This window comes from Colius striatus, chromosome 13 (genome assembly GCF_028858725.1).
Source record: "Colius striatus isolate bColStr4 chromosome 13, bColStr4.1.hap1, whole genome shotgun sequence".
Lineage (NCBI taxonomy): Eukaryota > Metazoa > Chordata > Aves > Coliiformes > Coliidae > Colius > Colius striatus.
The window spans coordinates 9,652,170-9,673,007 of record NC_084771.1 but is presented as its reverse complement, the minus strand read 5'-3'; the positions used below and the strand labels follow the sequence as shown (position 1 = coordinate 9,673,007).

Genomic DNA, 20,838 nt, shown 5'->3' with positions numbered 1-20,838 from the left:
GAGAAAGGAAGCAAGATAACACAGACATGGGGACAGTTAAGATGGAAAGACAAAACCATTCCTGCTACAGTCAAATACAAAAAAAAGCCTGTAAACATTTTTTTCTGTATTGCCCTTCATCTTTGAAAGTCATTTCTTAGTACAGTACAGAAAGAACAAGTGCATACTGCAAAGTCTACTTGTCATCAGTGCAGTAATTCCTTCTACACAAGTACTAGGTGTAGTTGTAAGTAAAGAGTTCCACCCTCTGTGGTTTCACCAGTTGTCAATTGTTACAAACTCCCTGTGATCCCTCAGAGTGCAGGCACCATCTCCGCTGCCTTGCTGAATGCTAATGAGCTTCCACCTAATTTAACCACAAAAAGACATCTCTTCCACATCAGCACTTATTACCAGCTCCATAATTGGCTTGTGAAGCTTAGACGAGATATGCCCATCGTTTTTTAGCTGCTTGTAAAAACTGGAATTCACACCAGGCACTGTAAAATACAGCAATAAGATGGTCTTAAGCACCATCATATCATGCCCCTGACAGGGAATTGTCCCCAATACCTTGAAATCATTCCTAATGCGAGTCAGAGAGAAAGTAAATTGAAGGCAGAAATTACTTATGGAAGCTCATATATTAACAACACAGTTACTACATTTGGAGGCAGGTATGAGCTGTTATATTAAGGAAATATCTATATCTACCTATGCTTTAGGTCAGCTTGGAGATTTTTCTTCTTTTCCTCCAGCTATCCAGATGACAGATGGTGTGAGATCCAAAGTGAAACTCTTTTCTGTGATTTAGCTTTAATCAAAGGGCATCCTGAGTCCGGGCACATATATCCAAATTTCCACCAACTTGTTATTCAGACCTTTCTCTTCCAAGAGTTTCCTGGGAGCTGTAACTTTGGATTCATAAGGCATTTTAACATCACCTTTGAAGGGCTTAGTGTACCCCAACCCCATCTTTATAAATTTTTTCCTTGGATGGAGTGAGTTGGAACCATCTTCTCTCCACACAATAAATGTGGTTTCTAAACAGTTCTTCTGGTACTTGAACAGGAAGCAAACACAAACTTAGAGGCAAAATCTCCGTTAGCAGTGCTCCCTCCACTTGGATACACTCATCTCACAGCAAAGCCCGTTTCCTATAAGAATCTAAGTTGCCAGCTCTACTTCTTACCAGACTATAAATAAGCATGTGGCTTGTTACTATTTCTTGATCAGGATTAAACACAGCCATAATCAAACATATTCAGGATGAGAATGAGTTTGTAAGGAACAATATCAACCTTGGCTTTCAGGATTCTGTGATAAAAACTGATACTTCAAAACGCCTGAATTAATATACCTACAGGAATCATTTCAGATGATTTTTATAGCTCTCTATAAACCCTCCTGTTTTATTGCAGACATTCTTTCCTTCTGCCCTATATTTCACAGTTCACATCCATCTGCAGAAGTCTCTTTTTTTGGCCCATTCTGACTACATTTTCCTCCATTCATCTATTTTGAAACAAATAGATTAATTCCAGTTTATTGCCTCTGAAATGCCTCAGTTTTATGAGGTACGTAATACCTCCACAATGCAATTTCTGTGCCTCTGCACTACACTACAGGAAAAAATTAAGTACTCCCTTCCAATATCTTTTATTAGCCAGATGGAAGCTCAAAATACTGGGAAAACACGAGCAAATTAATCTTCGTGCCAACACCTCGTATCTCAGGGGTGTCTTTATTTTTTATCTTCTCTTTGCTGTGGGGGACACTGAGATATCCCCTGGTGGCCCTGCTCCAGAGGACATCCAATTGCACAAGTCAATTAGTATAATATTAGTTTGCCACAGTATTTTAGCATTTACTATTTTAGTATTTGCAGCAGTTTATGGTGCTTTGGGAGGTGGTGTGGAAAAGTCCAGGTGAGATAGGTATCTTTTAAGACTCTATTCACAAATTTCCTCTATGGCAACTTATTTCCATTCCCAGAGCTACTATTTCTTCCAACAAGCTGCTTCTGTCATCTTTTCTGAGTGCAAACTCTGCAGCATACACTGATTTCTGTCTGTCTCCAAGGACATCCTCTGCATCTACAGCTAAATCTGCAGAGAAACACTGTTTGAGTGTGTGTGGTAAGCTACTTTAAACCATGTAAGTTTATAGAAGTTGCCTGTCAGCTTTCTGTGTCTATAGCAAGAGCTTTGTCCTCCTGGTCAGGCCCCTCTGAGAGAGGGGTTGCCATGTCTCTGTGCTATAGATGTGTGGCCTCTTTTGAATTTCTCTGGATCTCTCTCTCGGGGTTTGTGCAGTGCCTTGTGCAGGTATCAGTCATCTGGTGTGGTGTAAATAACGTGGCCGCAGAAGGAGAAGATTGGAACTGGACAAAAGACTGCAAGAGTAGAGGGGGAAACAAACCCAGCAGCACTGGAGAGTCAGCAAAGAAGGAAGAGCAGGGAAAGGCAAAATTGTCAGGGAAACTCTTAAGGTCAAATCTCTTCACTACCTTATTAGCCTTAGAAGTGTAGAAACCCCAGGATGATACACATTATCACCAAAAATGGAAATTCTGAAGCCGATTTTCTGCTCAGTCCATGAGAAGAGCAAAATGAAGAAGGATGGGATTTCCCTTCCAATGCCACACAGCCGTTTGATTGTGTCAGTTTAGAGACATGCAATGCCTGATGTTTCAGTGCTGAGAATGGGTAAGACAGGAGAACATTCTCATTCTAAAAGCCCTACAAGAGGGGCTACCAACTACCCCATTGCATTCCATGAGGACAAGCACTGGCCAGATCTTTCTCTTCAGCTTTCCTGTATTTAATCTGGTCCCATGATTTCCAGCACTCCTTCCTTCTCTCTTTTCGTTACTAATTTCTCACCCTTCTTAACAGTTTGCAGCATGGGGAACAGCCATCCCTTAGTTATCTGTCAAAGAAGCCACTAGCATTTTGCACTTTGAATCCCCTTTTCAAAGGCTCCTCTCCAGCAGCCTGCTGGGGTGTTTTCAGCATGAGATGACTGACAGCATGTTGTTTCCAATATTCTACCAGAACACTAAACACCCCTCTTTGTGTTTGATGAGAGGAAGATCTTTATTTCTTATGCATCTGAAGTTTGCTTCAGGACTTCAAAATGGACACAAAATTAATGGTAGTCAGTGCTAACGAGAGCCTGAACTGAATGATCAAATGCATGCTTTCCATCTGCAATTTTAAGGTCTTACTGGAAGTGTGTAGCACCTTCCATCACTGATGCAACGCAGGGGTACCTAGAACCTGCTCCTCTCTTTGTATGTAACACACAGAAGCTTGTAATAACACAACGGCTGCTGAATGGTGTTGTGAGGTTTACCAAGACATGTTGGTTGGCTGATTCTGTAAACCTCCGTTGGAGAGGCATTAAATCTACATCAACTACAGCGACAGCACAACTCAGGGTTCTTTCATCCACAGATGGGATATTCCAGCTAGAACATGTCCTGAGAGCTCAATACAGTGGAAATACTGGACACTAGAGCCTGTGCTGCAGGGCCATGACATCTGTAAATCTGGCAACTGGGCGTCTGCACCCAGGAGAAACCACAGTTACATACGTGGCCTTCCTTGAATCCCATCTGTTCTTCTCCTCTGAACCTGCACTAATCAGCCTCTGCTTTCTTGAAAGGTCCCTCCCAGAAAAAACAGAAACAAACCAAACACAAAAACCCTGCAGCACAACTTTTGCACCACGGAGGGGGCTCAGAGCAGCGGCATCAGCCCTCGGCCGAGCCCCCCTGCACCTGAGGGCGGCTGTCAGGGCCCACCCGGCGGGAAGGCGGCGGGAAGGCGGCGGGAAGGCGGCGGGAAGGCGGCGGGAAGGCGGCGGGAAGGCGGCGAAGGCGCGGCTCACCTGAGGGGCGGCTGGCGCCCAGCGGCTCCCCGGCTCCCCTCACGGTGCGCAGCCCGCGCTCCGGCCGCCCGGCGCGGGAAAGCGCCGGCCCCGCGCCTCAGGGCGGCCCCGCCTCGCCCCGCCCCCGGGGCTGCGCTCCCGCCGCGGCCTGGAGTGACAGTGCCGGCAGCCAATAGCGCGACAGCGGCCCTCAGCGCTGCCCCGCCCCCCGCCCCGCCCAGCGAGCGGCGGCGCAGGCGGGACCGGTGCGGCGCGTGGCGGCAACGGCCGGCGCGCGGAGGGGGCGGGGGCGCGCGCGCCCCGGCGCATGGAGGCGATGCCTTGCCAGAACCAGCGGCTCGGCCCGCGGCCGCAGGACGAGCAGCCGGCGCCGGCGCCGGTGACAGCGAGCGGCGGCTCACGGCTGATCCGCTTCGCGGAGCCCAGCGAGGACAGCGGCTGCCCCAGCCCGGACAGCAGCAGCAGCAGCAGCAACGGGGTCGTGGCGGTGGCACCGCCGCCGCCGGTCCCCTCGGCGGAGGGCGTCGAGCCGGCGATCGGGCCTCAGCTGAAGCTGCTGCCCATGAACGATCAGCTCCGGGAGCTCCAGACCATCATCAGGGACAAGTGAGCGGCGGGGCGCGGGGCCGCGGGCCGGGCAGCGCGCGGGGAGGCCGCGCGGCACAGAGCGTGGCCTGAGGAGGAGCCGGGGCGGGGGCTGAGCCGGGATCGCCGCCTCCTCGCCTTCCCTCGCCGAGCCGCAGCGCCGCCGACCCCGCTCTCGCTCGGCCTCCAGGGCCGGCTCCCGTGCCCGGCGCGGCCTCCCGAGGGATGCGGCGGCGCGGCTGCCCGTCAGGCGGGTGCCCCCGCTGGGGCCGGGGCCGAGCGCGGGGGCGGCCGGCTCACGGGCCTCTCGGCCGCGCAGCCATGTCTGGTGACGTGTGGACGGAGGGTGTGCGCCGCCGCCCGCCCGCCCCTGCCTGGCCTCGCCTCAGCGGCAGGCAGCGCTCCCGGGGGGCATCCAGGGCCGGCCCTGGCCCTGGCGGTGACAAAGACATGAATTTGGCGGCTTTTAAAGCCCTGACAGATGTTTTTTTGCGCTGCCTGCTGTGAGGTTTTTGGGTGCCTCCACACCGTGGACGGCTCAGAGGTTGCTTGCCACATCACCGCCGTACAATGGAGTACAAAACCCTTGAGAAAGGAGGCAGTAGCTTATTGTCACACCCTCGTGCCCTGTCGGAACGATCTCGTTAGCAGTGTCTGGGTATGGTAGACTGTAGGCAGGATGGGGTGGGGAACCTTTGTCTTTCTCTGTGGCACTACGTCCTGCATCACATGAGCAGGCAACCTGGCCCATGGGATGGACTACCACTGACTGCTTGCAGTGGCAGGCTGGCCTGGACCCACTTCTGAATCCTACATCAAATAAGCCTGTGCAAACTTCCCACAATACTTGGTGCTGATGAGGTTACAGTTCTGCTCCCTTACCAGTCTTAAGAATATGTTAACAGCCCCCCTTGCCCTCACTGGAACAGCAACGGGATCTGTAGTTTTAATGTGGTAATAGATTAAGACAAAGCGGTTACAGGAGCACAGACCGGATTTAAAGGATGGCAAAAAACAGATGCTAGGTTTAGGAATAAATGGCAGGGAAATCACATGTGTTTGCTGAAAATTGAGACTACCATGTTATGGAAAAATGTAAGGGCCAAGTCTTTGCTGTCTGTATTGGAAAAGGGGTGTGATGGTGTTAAGGATTTTGGGACAAGTATGGCCAGAAGAAAACTGATCACAAGAGCAGCCTGAGAGAGCTATAAATAAGGAAGAGACTGGAGAAAAGCAGGACTAGCTGAAATGAAAGTGAACTGGAATCAGGTGTTTGAAGAGCAAATAGTTTTGGAAGAGTACATTGGGAATAGCCGAGAGCAGACCATGGTGAGATGGGAGGAATGGGAGACAGACGGTGTTAAGAGGAGAAGCAGACAGAGAGCCAGCAGTTGATTTACTTTGGGTGCATTACCTGCAAAGTGCCTTTTTTGAAGGTGGTGTTTTACATTGTTGACACTTTGTATCGCCAGGAGGCCTTGCTGCCACCATACCTTGTGAGACATGAAGGTGTTACTGCACTGTTACAAATCTGAAGCTGAAGTGCAGAAACCCATGCAAAAGTGTGCCCCGCTGCTGAGCATCCCACGTGAGATGCTTAAGAACAAATGGTTTATTATGCTTTACGTAGCATCTCAGCTACTGAAAGCATACCTCCCACTGATCACATTGGTAGCTCTGATTGTTCAGCACTTGGAAGGCGACTCTGTAAGGCATTAAATTCATCATGCAACGTATTACAAGTGTAAGTAGTGACCGTCTTTTAAAAGCACCTACTGCGATGCAAGAACCACCAGCAGCCACAGAGCTGTGAAATCGAGGTTATCAATAGAGTGATCAGGTACTGAATAAAACCTTCTCTTCCTGAGACACCTTGGCTTTCTGACATCTTCAATAACTAACATGTAGCACAGACACTGTTCTTCCCCTTGTTTCATCTCTGCCTGTCTGTGTAGTCTAGGCTTCAGTATTTCCTGGTTCTCAAGTGCTTAACTTTGTAGCTAGTAACACACATTTTAAGGCAAAATTAATTATCTCTCAGACACAGCACCTACATTAATTTTATTAGCTTACACGAACCTTGTTACCTTAAACCATTTAAAAAAACATCTTCAAAGCATCATGGGAAAATACAATCTCATTGCAGGCATGAGCACACTGAGGTACAGCAGTCTCAATGGACAGCTATGGCAAGACCACACAAAAGATCTCTGCAGGTGAGACTGTCTGCCCAGCAGCTTCCCTGCAGAGCAGAAAGGGAAGTTGCAAGTAAGTGGGCAAAGCAAAGAGAGAGAGGAAATCTAAACTAGGCTTGGTGATGGCCTATAAAAGGTTTTGAGGTTAGTGAAAAGGAAATAGTACATAGTTTTGATACTAGCAATGTGGTTGCTGTACCCAGCTATATTTTTGAACCATTGTTTTGTTGTTAGTAGGTTCTGAACTCTTGCAAATACATTCACTAAGTTTCTGGTTACAGTGTGCATAGTGTGCAGAAACCAGCAGCTGATATTTTAACTTGGAAGAGGTTTTTTTTTAGAGTGGCATCAGCTTCATTGCACAAGACTTTGGGAAGGGGAAGTACAGAATAAGACTTGTAAATAATTAATGACTCATAACAGCTGCAGTGATGGCCAACTGTGCTTTCTTCTGAGCATGATGCTGTCCTGGCACTGGAGATGGAGCTGTCGCTTCCAAGCTCCCTTCCCAACCAGTGAGGAAAAGTGGACAGCCTGCTCAGAAAGGCAGGTGTAGGCTCTAGAGGTAAGGAGGGGAGGAAAACGTTAATTTTTACGTTCTGTCCCAGAAAGTCACCTGCATCTCAGTAAAGAGGAGACCTCAGATTGGTCTATTTTAGTGCCTTCATTCAGGCAGATGCTGAAACATGCTCAGCTGCAAGGCTGAGAGGATTTCTTATGCACTGGTTAGAAACTGTTGCAGTAACCTTTCCCTGGGCAGGTGTAATCTGCCTTCAGATGACTCTATAACCACTGTAGCACTCAAACCAAGTGCTAAAAGAATCTCCTCAGAAGAAGTATCGTATTTGTCAACAAGCAGCTATATGGCTAAGAGGAGGTACTGGTCAAAAATGCAATTTAAACTGACTAAAGGGTAAGTTCACATACACTGCTTGGGGAAGAGAGAAAAGCTGAGTCACCTACAGGGCACTTAGATACCTATCACTGCATCTTTCTGGATTAAGAAAGGAACAGGTAACACTAAAGCTGCCTTAAGGAAGATATTTGGATTACTTAATGCTGCAGAAGATCAATGTTCCATGTGCAGCAATTGCCTGACAAGGGCAGAAATTAAAAGGCAAGCTGTCAGGGGACAGAAACAGAAATGAGGAAAACCTCAGTCAATTTAGTACTATTGGTGTTAAGGAAGGAAGGGACAGATACTCCCAGTGCAAAGTTGGAACTGGGCATGCTTACTTGGAGCTAAGGATGGTCAGGCCAGATGCAGAAGACCTCAGGGGCTCTATTTTCTCCATAGTGTAAGCTGCTCAGAAAAGTGGAAAGCTCTTTTCTTGTTCCTGAGGAGATTCCAAGAAAGAAATTGTGGACTTTAAATGGGAGTAGCCATCTAGTTTATAAAAGAAAAACCCACCTTCATGTGGCTCGTCAGCACCTCCTGTAGTGGGTTCAGACACAGCTGCCTGAATCAGTAACGGCTGGCTGATGGACTGAACTGCCTATGTATTTTGCTTCCTCAGAGTTAACAAGAACTAGGTCTGTGTGCCAGAACTGGGGAGATGGATACATCACCTCAATTTGAGCATGCGTGGGCTTGCTCGTTTTTCCTCAGGCTTGTTCCGTTTTCTGTCTAGCGAGTGCTTAATGGGTAGGCAAATGCCTTTTACACTGTGTATTGGATGTGAATTTTGAGTCCCTAATGGAATGTGAACTGAGGTGTTTAAGTATTGAATGTTTAGGAACAGGAGCTTATGATCTCAAAGTGAGTTCTGGCCTGCACAGTTAGAACCAGGTGTCTGGAAGCTGAAATGAGTTGTGTAGTGATTTGTCATGTGGAGCTCTGGTTTCTGTAGAAGAAAATTTATAAGCTCAGATGAGTTGTGTAATTTTAACTCCTGATTTAACAACAGAAGTGATTTAAATGTTGGTATTTAAAGGTTATTGCGTCTGTTACGTGAGATCATTCTGTTGTGTTCTGCTGAGGCTTCTCATTCCCCAGGGAACTGACTGAACAACACAGAAATGAAGCTGTGAAGAGGCAGGACATGCAGTTCTGACTGCTGTAGGGTCATTCAGGGGTGTGTAACTCACCTCTGATGAGTAAAAGTGACTTCTGCAAGTGCTGTGGGTTAGAACATGGTCCTGCTTCCCAGCTATATCATTTCACCTTGAAGGCAACAGTTCATCCAGTGCCTTACATTTTCTGACTAAGGCCTTTTACAGCTTCTGTTTATGGGAGGGGCTTTTTTTCAGTCTTGTCTTCACAGCACCCTGGGTGTCTCTCAAAAAGTTCTTCTGCAAGGTAATTAGAGAAACAGGATTTACAGAAGCAAAGTCAGACCATGACCCAGAGAGCCTACAGCCAGAGCAGTGGTTGTAACCAGTACCAAGCAGGAAGAAATCCTGCAGTTAGCTTGTGTTCAGTACATTCCCACAAAACACATCTCACCTCTTAAGACACACACATGACTGTAATTGTACATCAGCCAGGCTTCCATAGCTTCAGAAACAAAATGAAACGATATTGTTTAGCACAACATGTGTGCTACAAGTCAGGGTTTAACATCTCATTTGTTACTTGACTAAGAACCTGAAGAAGTGCCCTTGATCCCTACTTTCTGTACCTCTATCTGGTGTTGAAGGTAAGCAGTTAATAGTGTTTTCTCATAAGCCTTTTTTTCTGGCTCCTAGCGATTCTCATGTGATGAGGGGCTTGAAATCCAGTCACAGCTTCCCAGCTGCTGGTGTACACCAGGTCTGTCATTTTCACTATTACTGTTATTTGCCTCTCCTTTTGAAGCACCATTGCTTTCTGTTGTCCTCCTCTCCTCAAAAACCAGGCCTAACTGACTAAGTGTGTTCATTGAACTATCCATAAAAACATCTGTGTGTCTCTGCAAGGGCAGAGTAGTTAACTTAAAGCCTAGTAATCTCTGTTAATAGCTCAGTATTCATTCTACACGTGCATTGCTTTGCAGTCAAAACTGCAGTTTTGACATGATCTGGTTTGTTTTGCCACCCATTCATGAAATATGGCTACATTTGCTGGAATGCCATAGTCTGGAAGAGCCTAAGATACATCACCCGCCCAGTCTGCTACTTCCTTCTTAAACAAAATATCCATACACACCACAGATGGAAATATGAGTTCCTTCAAGAAGTCTTAATAAGATCAGTTGGCATGATTGTAGGGGTTTAAGGGTGGGTTTCTGGGGGATTGGGGTTTTTTTGAGCATGGACATTAAGCAGAACGACAAAGTAGCAGAAAGGTATGAATGTCCTGTCATTACCAGACAGGAGGAAAAAAGGAAAAACCAACAGCACTTTCAGTAGTGTGCTGTTAGCAGAAGGAAAGAGATTACATTAGCCTGACAGTCTTTTTGAAACTCCTGTTTCAGTGTGGCTATAAGTTACCAGCTGCCCAGGAAAGAAGCAGACAAACCTGACTTTCACTCATGGAAAGAGAAAATGTTGCAGAACCTTGAAGATGAAATGCAAAACTCTCTTTATGGTATTTCAGGGGGCATCCAGAGTATCCCAGTTTGAAAATGAGAGAGGAATGGGCCTGCTGTCATTAACAGAAAATGTCATTTTAAAGCACTTGCTTGTAATGTTGATGCTTTGAGCGTCTTTAAGGCCAGTGTTGGCTCCTTAACTGGAAACCTGTGTGACTCGTGTAATGAGTGTGGTTTTGACATCAGAAGCAAGGTGTCAAAAACTGCTTTTATAATTCAGGCTTTTCAGGTGGTACACACACAGCTGGGAGCAGGAGGAAGCAGCTGATTCTGTCTCTTGACGGGGCCAAAAGCCACGCACTCACATGAGCAAAAAGTTGTCCTGAAGCTCTTAAGAGGACAGAGAGATGTTTTCATGGATCTCTGCTCATCTGTTCTCAAGTTCACTAATCTAGTCACCCTAGGAACGAATTCCAGATAAGATAGGCTATATATACTGCTTATCAGGTGTGTTAACTCGGGCTCAGGGCTGGGGATCTGCATTGTTGTTGTCCCATGGTTTCTGGTGGACTTAAGAGCAGGTGGAGAGAAGCTCTCTCGGAATGTAGCAGGTTGGTGCACATCTGAGCTTGGGAGGTGTCTGGGAACTCAGATGGAACAGTAGTACAACGGAAAACCTACAGAACATCATCCTTCTGTTTTCATGCTTTAATCACTCCTGGTACAGTGATGCCAGCAGTGAGAGGCAAACCCCTGTGTTAGCTCACTGCTTCTCAGTCTTTGCCACATGAAGAAGAATCTCTGGGATAAATTTTGTATCTATAGGAGACTTTTCTCTGAGCTGACTTTAGATTATATTGTCTTTCAATTCATTTAATATTTAAGCAACACTCTTAAAATGATTCCCCAATTTAAAGCACTAATTATTACCTTTTTCAGGAAATCCAGCAGAGGAGACTTCGTGTTTTCTGCTGATCGTCTGGTAGGTGAAGAATTTCTTCTTCTTAGCATTGTACTTTGTAACTCTTCCATGAAATGGGTCTTTCAGGAGAGAATCATGGTGGTGTGAGAGCAACTTCTCTGCACAAAGGCAATCACTGTTTGACAGCAACTTTCTGTACAGCGACTTCTGTTCTCTGTTATGGACTGCTTTCATCTCAAAGGCTTCCAGAAACCATATTATTATCAAACACAACTACTTCAGGACAGAGAGCAGTGGTAATAGGAGAATACTGTTTAAAACCAGATGCACAGAAGCTAGAGATAATTCAGTTTTACTTTGAAATAGTACTTTTGATCTTGTGAACAGAGCTGTACAATTTCTTACAGTCTAGATGTTACCAATTGCTTGCACGCAGAAGTGCCTCCTGGCACTTGCTGTGTATTAGATTAGTAGCTCTGGGTACATGCACACTGGGAATGTGTTTTTAGCCATATGGTAGTTGCTAGCAGGGACAAAGCAATTTGAAGTTTTCACACATTTTACTAAGTCAGAACAAAGACTGCTGGGAACACAACCTTGATCTCATTTGAATTATGTGATTAAAGACAACCACAACGCTCACACCCACACATACACTTCATTGTATTCATGAGGGTGTTTGCTGTGTGTAAATCCACATTCATTAACAAGGAAAGTCTTTCTCCATCTAGCAAAGATGAGTCCAGACACCATTCAATTACCAGCACCATTTGCTGCAGCAGGCAGGTTTCCTCTGGTGAGCCCAGTCTTAGTCCATGCCAGATCCAGGCTTGCTCAGGCTTTAGGTCTGACCACAGCCTAAGACTGTGACTGCAGAGTTCTTTATCTTTGCAGCTTTTCCACTTTCCCACCTGCTTTTCACTTCTTCAGGATGTTCCTTACATTCCCATTCCCTAAGAACAGCAAAGGCACAAGCCAACGAATCCCATCACTTATAGATCCAGTGACTGACTGGAGGGCCATCTTTGCCAATAGTACTTCATAAGGGACAGGCCAAAAGTCATAGCCCCAGCTTTGTCCTGTACCAGCAGTTCTCAGTAGGTACCACTTAAGTAGACATAAATTCTCTACAGTTCATTGGATAACTAGGAACAGCCCAGTAAACAGCCACCACCTGTGAGAGTGACTCAGCTACATCTTGTTCTTCCTGGGTTTTGCAGTTTCAGGTTCTTTACCTGTTTGAGTGTGCAAATGAGATTAAGAAGCTGACCAAGGTCAACACCAGCAATCCCACACATTGACAGGGTACAGGTCTCCAGCCTCTTCCCTACCTGTATTCCTTTCACAGCAAGGGTTTCTGGTTAACATTCTCATTTCACCTTGCATTACGTTCCCATCTTGCCAGATGGTTCCCATCTTTCCCAGTTGTGTCTGCTGAGAGCAGCACCAGCTCTGCCCGGAGCTGGCTGGTCTCCTTCCCCTGGGAGTACTGTCAGCCTGCCTTCCACAGCTGCCTAAATCCATGTTTCTCAGCCCAGGAACTCTGAGGAACTGGCCACTTCAGTGGCATTTGGGTGTGGTAGGAGACATTGTGTGTTTAATTGGCTGAGGAAAGGTAAATGTCACTAACTATCCCTGAAATGTTTCTGTGGCAGTGAGCTGAAACTCCTTCGACCTTTTAACTGTTGTTCTTGCTCACAGTTCTAACAGATCTTGTACTAAAGCAGGTTTGAAGCAAACAGTATTTCTCTTTGCTTACTGCAAAGACTCTGGGGTAAATCTGAGATGTAAAACTGTACTAAATGAGCACAATGACATAATTTGGTACATCAGATTAAATGCTGAATCTCAAACTTTAGCATAACTCTATAAGCCATGAGAGATTAACTAGGCCTGTAGAATTTAACATCCCATTTAGCTTTTGTCCCCCATTTTAGATTTACTTGTTGATACTTTTAATTCATGGTTTTAAATTCTGGTCAACTTCTTCCACTTTGGGACCAAAGCTTCACTTCCCTGCTTCATGTGGAGCCATAATAATCCCTGTTTCATTTATCCAAGCAATGGCATCCACTTGTCTGGAAGAGGAGCAAAGCTGCTGGTTCTCAGAGCCAGAGAGAAGAGGTGGAAATCCTAATCCCTGAGCATGGGGGCTGCAGAAAACATCCTGCAGAAAGAAATTACAAGTGTACAGAAGAATCCTTCCCAGGCTCTGTGTAAAACATGCACCCCTGTAGTAAACCCAAGGAGATTATTTGACTATAGATTTTCACTGCTTTACTCTGACCTTGAGGCAGATGATGTGGAGCAATGTTAACATGACAGCAGTAAGACAAAAGCATTTCTTCCAAACCTGTCTGAGAGGGAGGCTTTTTTTTGGTGAAACCAAAAATGAAATCAAGGATTTCTTGGCTTATGTGAGAAGATGCTCCTTTCAGTAGAACACTGGTACCTTCAGTCTCGAGGTTAAAGTGACTGACTCAAAAGACTGAGCCAAAAGCCCTACTTGCAGAGAGACAGGAGGAAGAAGAGGAGGAGGAAGGCAGTAGAGCTGGATGCCTTACCTATGAGAACCTGTTTCCCACATGCAGTTTTGCCACAGTGGAAATACCACACCATGAATTGCTTTTTCAGGCTTTCACTCCTGTCATATGTCAGTTGTACCCTTTGACTTTCACTGGTTAGGTCTGAGCATCAGCTCTGAGAATGGCTGCCACAAACCCAACTCCAGCAAAGAAAATCGTTGTACTAAACTGTCTAAATCTTATCTTCAAATAGGGATTGTAGATGTAAGGGACTGTTTCTAGTAGAAGCTGCCTGTGTGCTAGGGACTAGAGCATAAAAACCTTCCAGTCTGCTCAGTTCTAATATCATGTCTGAAGTGAGTGCACTTGCAGTCACCTCATTTCTGCCATCATATGGTGAGTTCTGCTTAGCAGGTTTCATCTTTTCCTGGCAGTAGCTTTCCTTGAGCAGTTCTGCCCTGTGAATCTTTGCCTTGCTAGCAGAGAGAATGTTTCCACCTTTAATACCCAGAGCATCTTTCCTGGGCAATCATTCTGGGTTCAGATGAATACACTTTGGTAGCTTTGTCTGGGGTACAGCTATAGGGGAGAGCTAGAGGCTTGCTGGCTGCTTGAGGCTGGAAGGGTTGGAAGAGGTACAGCTGCACCTCCAGTAGAGATGACCCTGCTGAGATGGGGAAGCAGCCCATGGCAACCACAGCTGGCAGGTGCCAGAGGAAGAAGGTGATAAAGAGATTTCTGGATCTGCTGAGCTTTCTTTGGGCATTTAGTGGGGCATTTACATTGCTGCAGCTTCTGGAGCTGTTCTGGCAGCCCCACTGAAGTTCAGTCACAGAAGTACAGATGTAAATAGACCTCAGAGCCTCTCTGATGAGGAACTGAGAGGGGTGGAATTTTCCCTTTTTCACTAGTATTTTCTGTCAGCAAAATGAAGTTGGTGCTGCACTCATTAGTTGAGAAAAAATTGTGCGTGATGCCTGTGCCTGCCAGATGGAAATCATGTCAGTTTATGATTGTTGATGAGCCCCCCCCGTTTACCCCCATTTTGTTTTGTAATGCTTTCATTTGATTTCTGGACAAAACATAGGCATCACCCCCAAAAGATGTCTAAATCCAGTCCCTAACTACTATTAAAGAGACCCTTTATAACCTTCAGGCTGTTAGGTGTTCACCTAGTACTTGTGAAAACTACTAACATTTAGTATCTTGTCTCCACAAATAACAAATCCCTTTGAGCTGACTGATCTCTCTGTTTCTACAGATCAGGCTTGTGGTTGAGGAGGGACTGAATCAACTGCCATACACAGAATGTACTGTGACCACTCCGACAGGTACGTGGGCAATGACTCCTCCCCCAGGCAGGGCTGGAAGTGGGAATTTAACTAACACCAAAAAAAGGAAACTGTTACAGAATCACAGAGTGTGTGGAGTTGGAAGAGACCCATAGGGATCATCGAGCTCAACTCGCTGCTCCTCACAGCACTGCCTAATACTCAGCCATGTGACAGGCAGCATCATCCAGGTGTTCCTTGGACTCTGACAGGCACCACTTCCCTGGGGAGCCTGGGGTTTTGGGGCAGCATGTAGGGTTCAGGTCCCTTTCAGTACTTAAAAAGCTAGAAGGTGTGTAACACCACAACAGATCAAAACATACCATTACACAGTTGTTGTTTTACCATAGTTTTAAATTAATCTAAAAGCTGTGGTGAAAACTCACCAGTGTACCTGCAAGATGAGTTTATTTGCCCATCCTGCAATGTTGAATTAGATCTGATGACTTTTCACATGCCTGTTCCAGTACTTGGCACAAGCAGTTTTGCTGTGCCAGCCTAAATCCACCTCTGTTTGCAGCTGGGGGCCAGCTGGGAGTGACAATAAGCAGAAAATACAAAGTGGCTGTTTGGACACTTGGGGAAGCCCATGGCATTAGTTCTGAGTTGCTCCTATTCACTAAAGATCTGTCAGGCTGCATCCATTGCTCATGGGCAGCTGCTCAGTGCACCTGCAGCTTCCTGGGACCTCAGTGCACCTCTGGGACATACCCCACTCAAGTCCTCTTCCCCTGGGAACTGCATTTGCATTTTGGCAGGGTGAGCAGCTCAGGAGATTGACACCCTCCTCTTCCATGCCCTTTGCAGGAAATCACTTGTAAGGCTTTACTTTTAGTCAGAGAAAAGATGGACTGAAAGCACTCAATTCTGACACCAGATAGAGGGTACTGGTTGAAAGGCTCTCAGGAGGCATAATCACTTACCTTGGCTCTCTTCCAAATAAAAAGCAGCTACTTTACCTCATTGATGTCACAGCTACTGCAGGTCAGTCTGTGATGGGCAGATTGATGACCATCCTCTCTCCGCATTACACAATTTCCTGGCAGGTCCCCTGCAAGTACCATCACTTGGAACCTCTGCAGGTTTTCTGAGTGGGCACAGAGCCTTGGGCCATGCTCCTGAGCACACATCACCCTGGTGAAAAGACATAGTAGAGCCTCACTGTCTGAAGCTGCCCCAGCTCTGCAGTTGGTGCCTTTGCCCTTTCAGCTCAGCACCTGCCCAGTGCCTCAGCCCAGCTCTCCCAGGGAAGTGCCCTTTGAGAACTCAGATGCTTCTGCAGGAATTCCTGTGCAGCTGCAATGAGCTCTTCCCCTCCAAGCAAATGTGAGACAATGTGTGCACGGGTGCCTGCTGCTCTGTGGGCACAGAAGCAGGACTCCCTCAGGGGCACCCATTAAACCCTGATTCCTTCTCTTGAAGGAGCCTTTGGACCCTTTCCTGTCAGGCAGGGGAACAGGCCATGCCTGGAAGGACCATGATGTCCTTCCCAGCAGCAGTGCTGGGCAACTACCTTACCCATTCTGGGGTTAGGTCTGGAGAACTATGAGTGGAACAATCTTGCTCTGCTGCCTTTGTCTTTGAAGTAACCAGAGACTTGAGCTCAGTGCTGACAGTCACCTCTACCTCATGCACACCATTGCTCACTATTTTTCTTTCAGTGTGTGAGAACACAGTGAGAGGAGCATTGTAGCATCCTATTTCTGTTCTTGCTTTTCCACCTGCAGCACTAGACTGCACTTATCTGGACTCGTGGGGCCCATACTGTTACCCTTATTTTGCAGTGTCCTTCATTTAAAGTAATCACAGACTACCACAAACTATAAAACACATACTTGGAAGGGACTGCTGCTGTGCTACTTCTCTGACATGATTTTTAAGGGTAAAAAAAAGCACAGGTCCTTTACCAGAGAAGGTTTTGTCCCTGTTCCCATTGCCTGTTGGAGGGCTGCAGGCTGTGGGTGCCGGTTGGTTCCTGCTGCCTGTTGTGAGGTGTTCATCTCACTGCTGTCACCTGGGCCTTGGGGGACCCTGGCTCCATCCACACCATGTCACCTCAAACAGTGTCCCCACAAGGGACATTCAGGTGGGGCAGGAGGAGCTGCAGCTGCCCTGACACCAGGTCTCTGCTCTCTTTCCTGTCACAGGACACAAGTACGAAGGCGTCCGATTCGAAAAGGGAAACTGTGGTGTGAGCATCATGAGAAGCGGTAGGTAGTGTCTGGTGGGGGCTGGGAATCCTGGCAGCAGCTTCTTCCTGTGCACCAAGGCCTCTCTACAGCAAACATGTAGCCAAAACTGCCTGTTGTTACTCTTTCTTAGGTAGGCTAGGTCACAGAATGTCAGGTAATAGGTTTCACTAACCTTGTATGTAGGAGCCAAACAGCTGCAGCAGCTTCCATCTGCTCCTTCTCTAGCAGCTGCTGGCAGCGAGAGGCCGGCCCAGCTGCCCTTGCTTGGGCACCACTGGCCACTTCTGCTCAGGGCTGGGCCTCCCAGTGAGCCACGGTCAGCACTGGCAGAGCCCCTGTCACAGAATCACAGAATCTCAAGGGCTGGAAGGGACCTTGAAAGCTCATCCAGTGCAACCCCCTGCCAGAGCAGCACCACCTAGGGTAGGGCACACAGGAACTCATCCAGCTGGGTTTGGAACTGTCGCTTTGTCTGATGCTGCAGAGTCTTTTGGATCTGGGATGTGAAATCCAGGGGCTCCAACAGCCCCCTGCGCCGGGCAGAGCTCAACCACCTTCTCCACACCCCAGAGCTCTGCTTCTCACCTTTGAGAGCCCAGCACTAGTGTATGGGAACACTAATACTCAAGAGAAGTAACACCAAGAGGCCTCAGTTGCCTCTCTAATCAGGGAAAAAAGGAAAACAGCTTCAAGTCATCTTAACAGACAGGACTGAGCAAAACTCTCTCCCTTTTAGAGCTCCTCCCCGAGGCAGCACTGGGCCAGTGTGTTTGATTGCAGCAGCTCGCGCTTGTGCCGATTGTAGCGTGTAACGGTTTGTTGTTGTTGTTTGGCTGCTGCTTCTGAGGAGAGGCAATGGAGCAGGGCTTACGGGACTGCTGCAGGTCCATCCGCATCGGGAAGATCCTGATACAGAGCGACGAGGAGACGCAGAGAGCCAAAGTGTACTATGCCAAGTTCCCCCCAGACATTTACAGGAGGAAAGTGCTGCTGATGTACCCGATACTGAGTGAGTGTCTTTCACCATTACGTACCTTGGACTCACCTGGACGCTGAACTGAAAGGGAAATTTCCAAGGGGCTCTGATTAGGCTTCTGCCTTGATGTAGGTGAGGTAGTAGGGAATTGATCAGGCTGTGCCAGTGCAGAGACGAGTCAGCCTGCAGCAGCATGAATGCAGAGCAGATCTCTTGGGCATTCCTGTGTTTGTGAGGAAGGCTGAAGCATTAAGACTTGATATAAATTACATTGTTAAAATTACGTCATCAGAAAAGACTCAGTGTCTCTCTCATGCTATTAGAAGACATTTTGGGATTAATATTCTAATGCTACAAGTAAATTATTAAACAGTTAAATACAGGGAAGGCTACCAAAACACCAAGTACCTGGTCAGTGTGTCAGGAGCTTGTCAGGATGAAGCAACTTCTCCAGTCTTACTCTGGTTCTACACATGGAGCTCTTAATTGGCATTTTATTATTTTAGATGAGCTTTCTTGCCTCAGGGCTTTAATAAAATCTGCTGACTTCGGTGCTTAAAAGCTGTCAGAGTTGGCTGTTGCAGAAATGGAGATGAAGCTCCTTCACCAGGAGACCAGCACTTTCGACAATTAATGCCTGCAGAGGTGACAGCTCTCCACTGGGTGAGGGCAGTGCCATCACTCAGCCTTCACAAGGATATTCTCAGATGGCCCAGGACAGGTTCTTCAACCAGGGGGGAAGAAAAACATAAAAAAATGTCACTTTTCCCACCGTTTAGGTACTGGCAATACTGTCATTGAGGCTGTCAAAGTTCTGGTGGAACACGGCGTACAGCCGAGCGTCATCATCCTGCTCAGCCTCTTCTCCACCCCTCACGGTGAGTTGAGCGGCTGTGAGGGGGCAGAAGGGGCAGTTTACAGAGGAAGTTACCTCAGTCAGGTGCTTTGGACAGAGGGGAAGAGGTGCTCCTTGCAGAGAATGACAGCAGCATCACTCTGCTGGGGAGGGAGGGCTCTGGGGGATTCTGGCTGAGCTGTGAAACAGAGCTATCAGCTGCATGTGTGGCTGGGCGAGCAGCAAGGGAAAGGCCCATTACACCCAAAGGCAAAACCCCCAATGGTGCAGGATTGCTGAGAGCAGGAATCACAGAATCGTTGCAGCTGCATGAGACCTTTAAGCTCAGCGAGTGCAGCCTTTGTCCCAGCCCTAAGGAGCACAAGGAAGTGCAGCTACAGAACTGCCCTGTTGGCATGTTTCAGGTCTTACCTTGTAAAAGGAGATCCAAGAAAGGAACATCTTGTTTCTGTGAAGCAGGAAAATGTGTGTTCTTGTAAGAATGACAGAAATCATGACGAGAAATGCCCCCAGAACTGCAGATCTGTTCCTGGCAGTCTGCACCCATGTGGTGGTTGGGTTGGGAGTACATGTGTACAGAAAGAGGAGGAAGATCCCAATCAGAGACCCCAAAAAGCAATCCACTAAACTGAGGTAGACTTTCCTCACGGGTATCAGCCAGGCAGGAGAGTGACGTGGAGATGGAAGAACAGACTTACCTGCCTCAGCACATGGTGCTGACCTGTCCTTTTTGCCCCTGCCTCCTCTCTGAAGGTGCCAAATCCATCATCCAGGAGTTCCCCGAGATCACCATTTTGACTACAGAAGTTCATCCCGTGGCACCAACACACTTTGGACAGAAGTACTTTGGGACAGACTGACACATGGAACAAACCTCTAGGATGTTACAAGAAGGGGTTTTTTTCTACATTTTAATATCATTGAGTTGGTGAGGGCATGTATCAAAATACCTGGCCAAAGGAGGAATTATGTGGCTTTGGTTAGTCGTGGCCAGTTACTGCCTGAAGGTGGCATCAGGTACAGTAACGAAGCCGAGCATCTCAATGGGGGGTTGTATCCTTTGCTACACTCTCTGCTTTAACTTATTTATTCTTCTCTAGCCTGTCCTGTGGCTGCTTGCAGGAGCAAAATAAAATAACTATATCTCAGAGGCGTAAGCTCATTTCTCATGGTGCCAGCTCGTGCAGCCGCTCCCAAGGCTGCTGATGCCACGGGCACACTTGGAACGCGACATGATCCTGAGCTGCCACAGGGAATTGCTGGCAAAAGTTTCAGTCTTTGGGTGGTGGCCAAGAACTAAAGATACAGCTCTTTGAAGTTTGCTCTGTTGAGATTATTTTCAGAGTAAAACATCCCCAGTTCTCTTGCTCAGCATCACTGAACAGAGCAGCTTCCCGCTGCAGCCACTGGCCCACACACACAGGGTGGGAGCAGCACTACCCACGGCAATGCCGCACACACAGCACTCAGGTGCTGCCTCTAAACGTTCTGGTTGAAAGGAGAGCTGTGGCAAAAAGTTGGAACCCGATGGCTAGCTCAGTTGGCAGAGCAACAGGGCTTCAAGTCAAAGGAGAAGTGCAGCATGTAGCTCAGCACCTGTGCAGAATGCTCAGTGCAGTAACTGCATCGGCATCTCTGAGCGCCCAGGACACAGCAGCCAGTGCTTGAGCCAGGCAGGACCTCACCTTGCCGTAACTTAGGGACATTTACATATGAAGACAATGTAGTCCTTTATTGTTCTTGCAGTAAATCCACACTGTGAACAGAGCAGGGCTGCAGGATGCCACAGCAAATGCAGTGTTGTGTACCTCTCGTTGGATGAGCAGAACGCAAAGGCCTGAGCTGCCCCAAAACCTCACAGAATCGTTTAGGTTGGAGAAGACCTTTGAGATCATGGAGTGCAACTGTTGTGTTTCACAGCACAGGGCAGC

The 20,838-nt window shown here is 47.3% G+C and overlaps 2 protein-coding genes across 2 annotated transcripts in view; one reads left to right on the top strand and one right to left on the bottom strand.

Annotated features, from left to right (window-relative positions):
- Positions 1–3,920, bottom strand: part of ABCB7 (ATP binding cassette subfamily B member 7) — a 47,421-nt gene extending 43,501 nt beyond the window's left edge. The window contains exon 1 of the mRNA XM_062006329.1: positions 3,874–3,920. The gene's annotated coding sequence lies outside the window, so the exon portion shown is untranslated. The remainder of the gene's footprint in view (positions 1–3,873) is intronic.
- Positions 3,921–4,132: 212 nt separating this feature from the next.
- Positions 4,133–20,055, top strand: UPRT (uracil phosphoribosyltransferase homolog). Its single transcript, XM_062006635.1, has 7 exons — positions 4,133–4,479; positions 11,045–11,087; positions 14,814–14,883; positions 17,031–17,093; positions 17,923–18,084; positions 18,831–18,929; positions 19,661–20,055. Exons 1-7 carry the CDS (start codon positions 4,181–4,183, stop codon positions 19,765–19,767), a joined length of 843 nt encoding a protein of 280 aa, XP_061862619.1. The 5' UTR covers positions 4,133–4,180; the 3' UTR covers positions 19,768–20,055.
- The last annotated feature ends 783 nt before the right edge of the window (positions 20,056–20,838 follow it).

What these genes read in the sequence shown, in the direction of transcription:
- UPRT (XM_062006635.1), top strand. Translation starts at nt 4,181, where the DNA reads ATGGAGGCGATGCCTTGCCAGAACCAGCGGCTCGGCCCGCGGCCGCAG. An exon ending in GCTGATGTACCCGATACTGA is followed by an intron (nt 18,085 to 18,830) that starts GTGAGTGTCTTT and finishes CCCACCGTTTAG; the next exon opens with GTACTGGCAATACTGTCATT. An exon ending in CCTCTTCTCCACCCCTCACG is followed by an intron (nt 18,930 to 19,660) that starts GTGAGTTGAGCG and finishes TCCTCTCTGAAG; the next exon opens with GTGCCAAATCCATCATCCAG.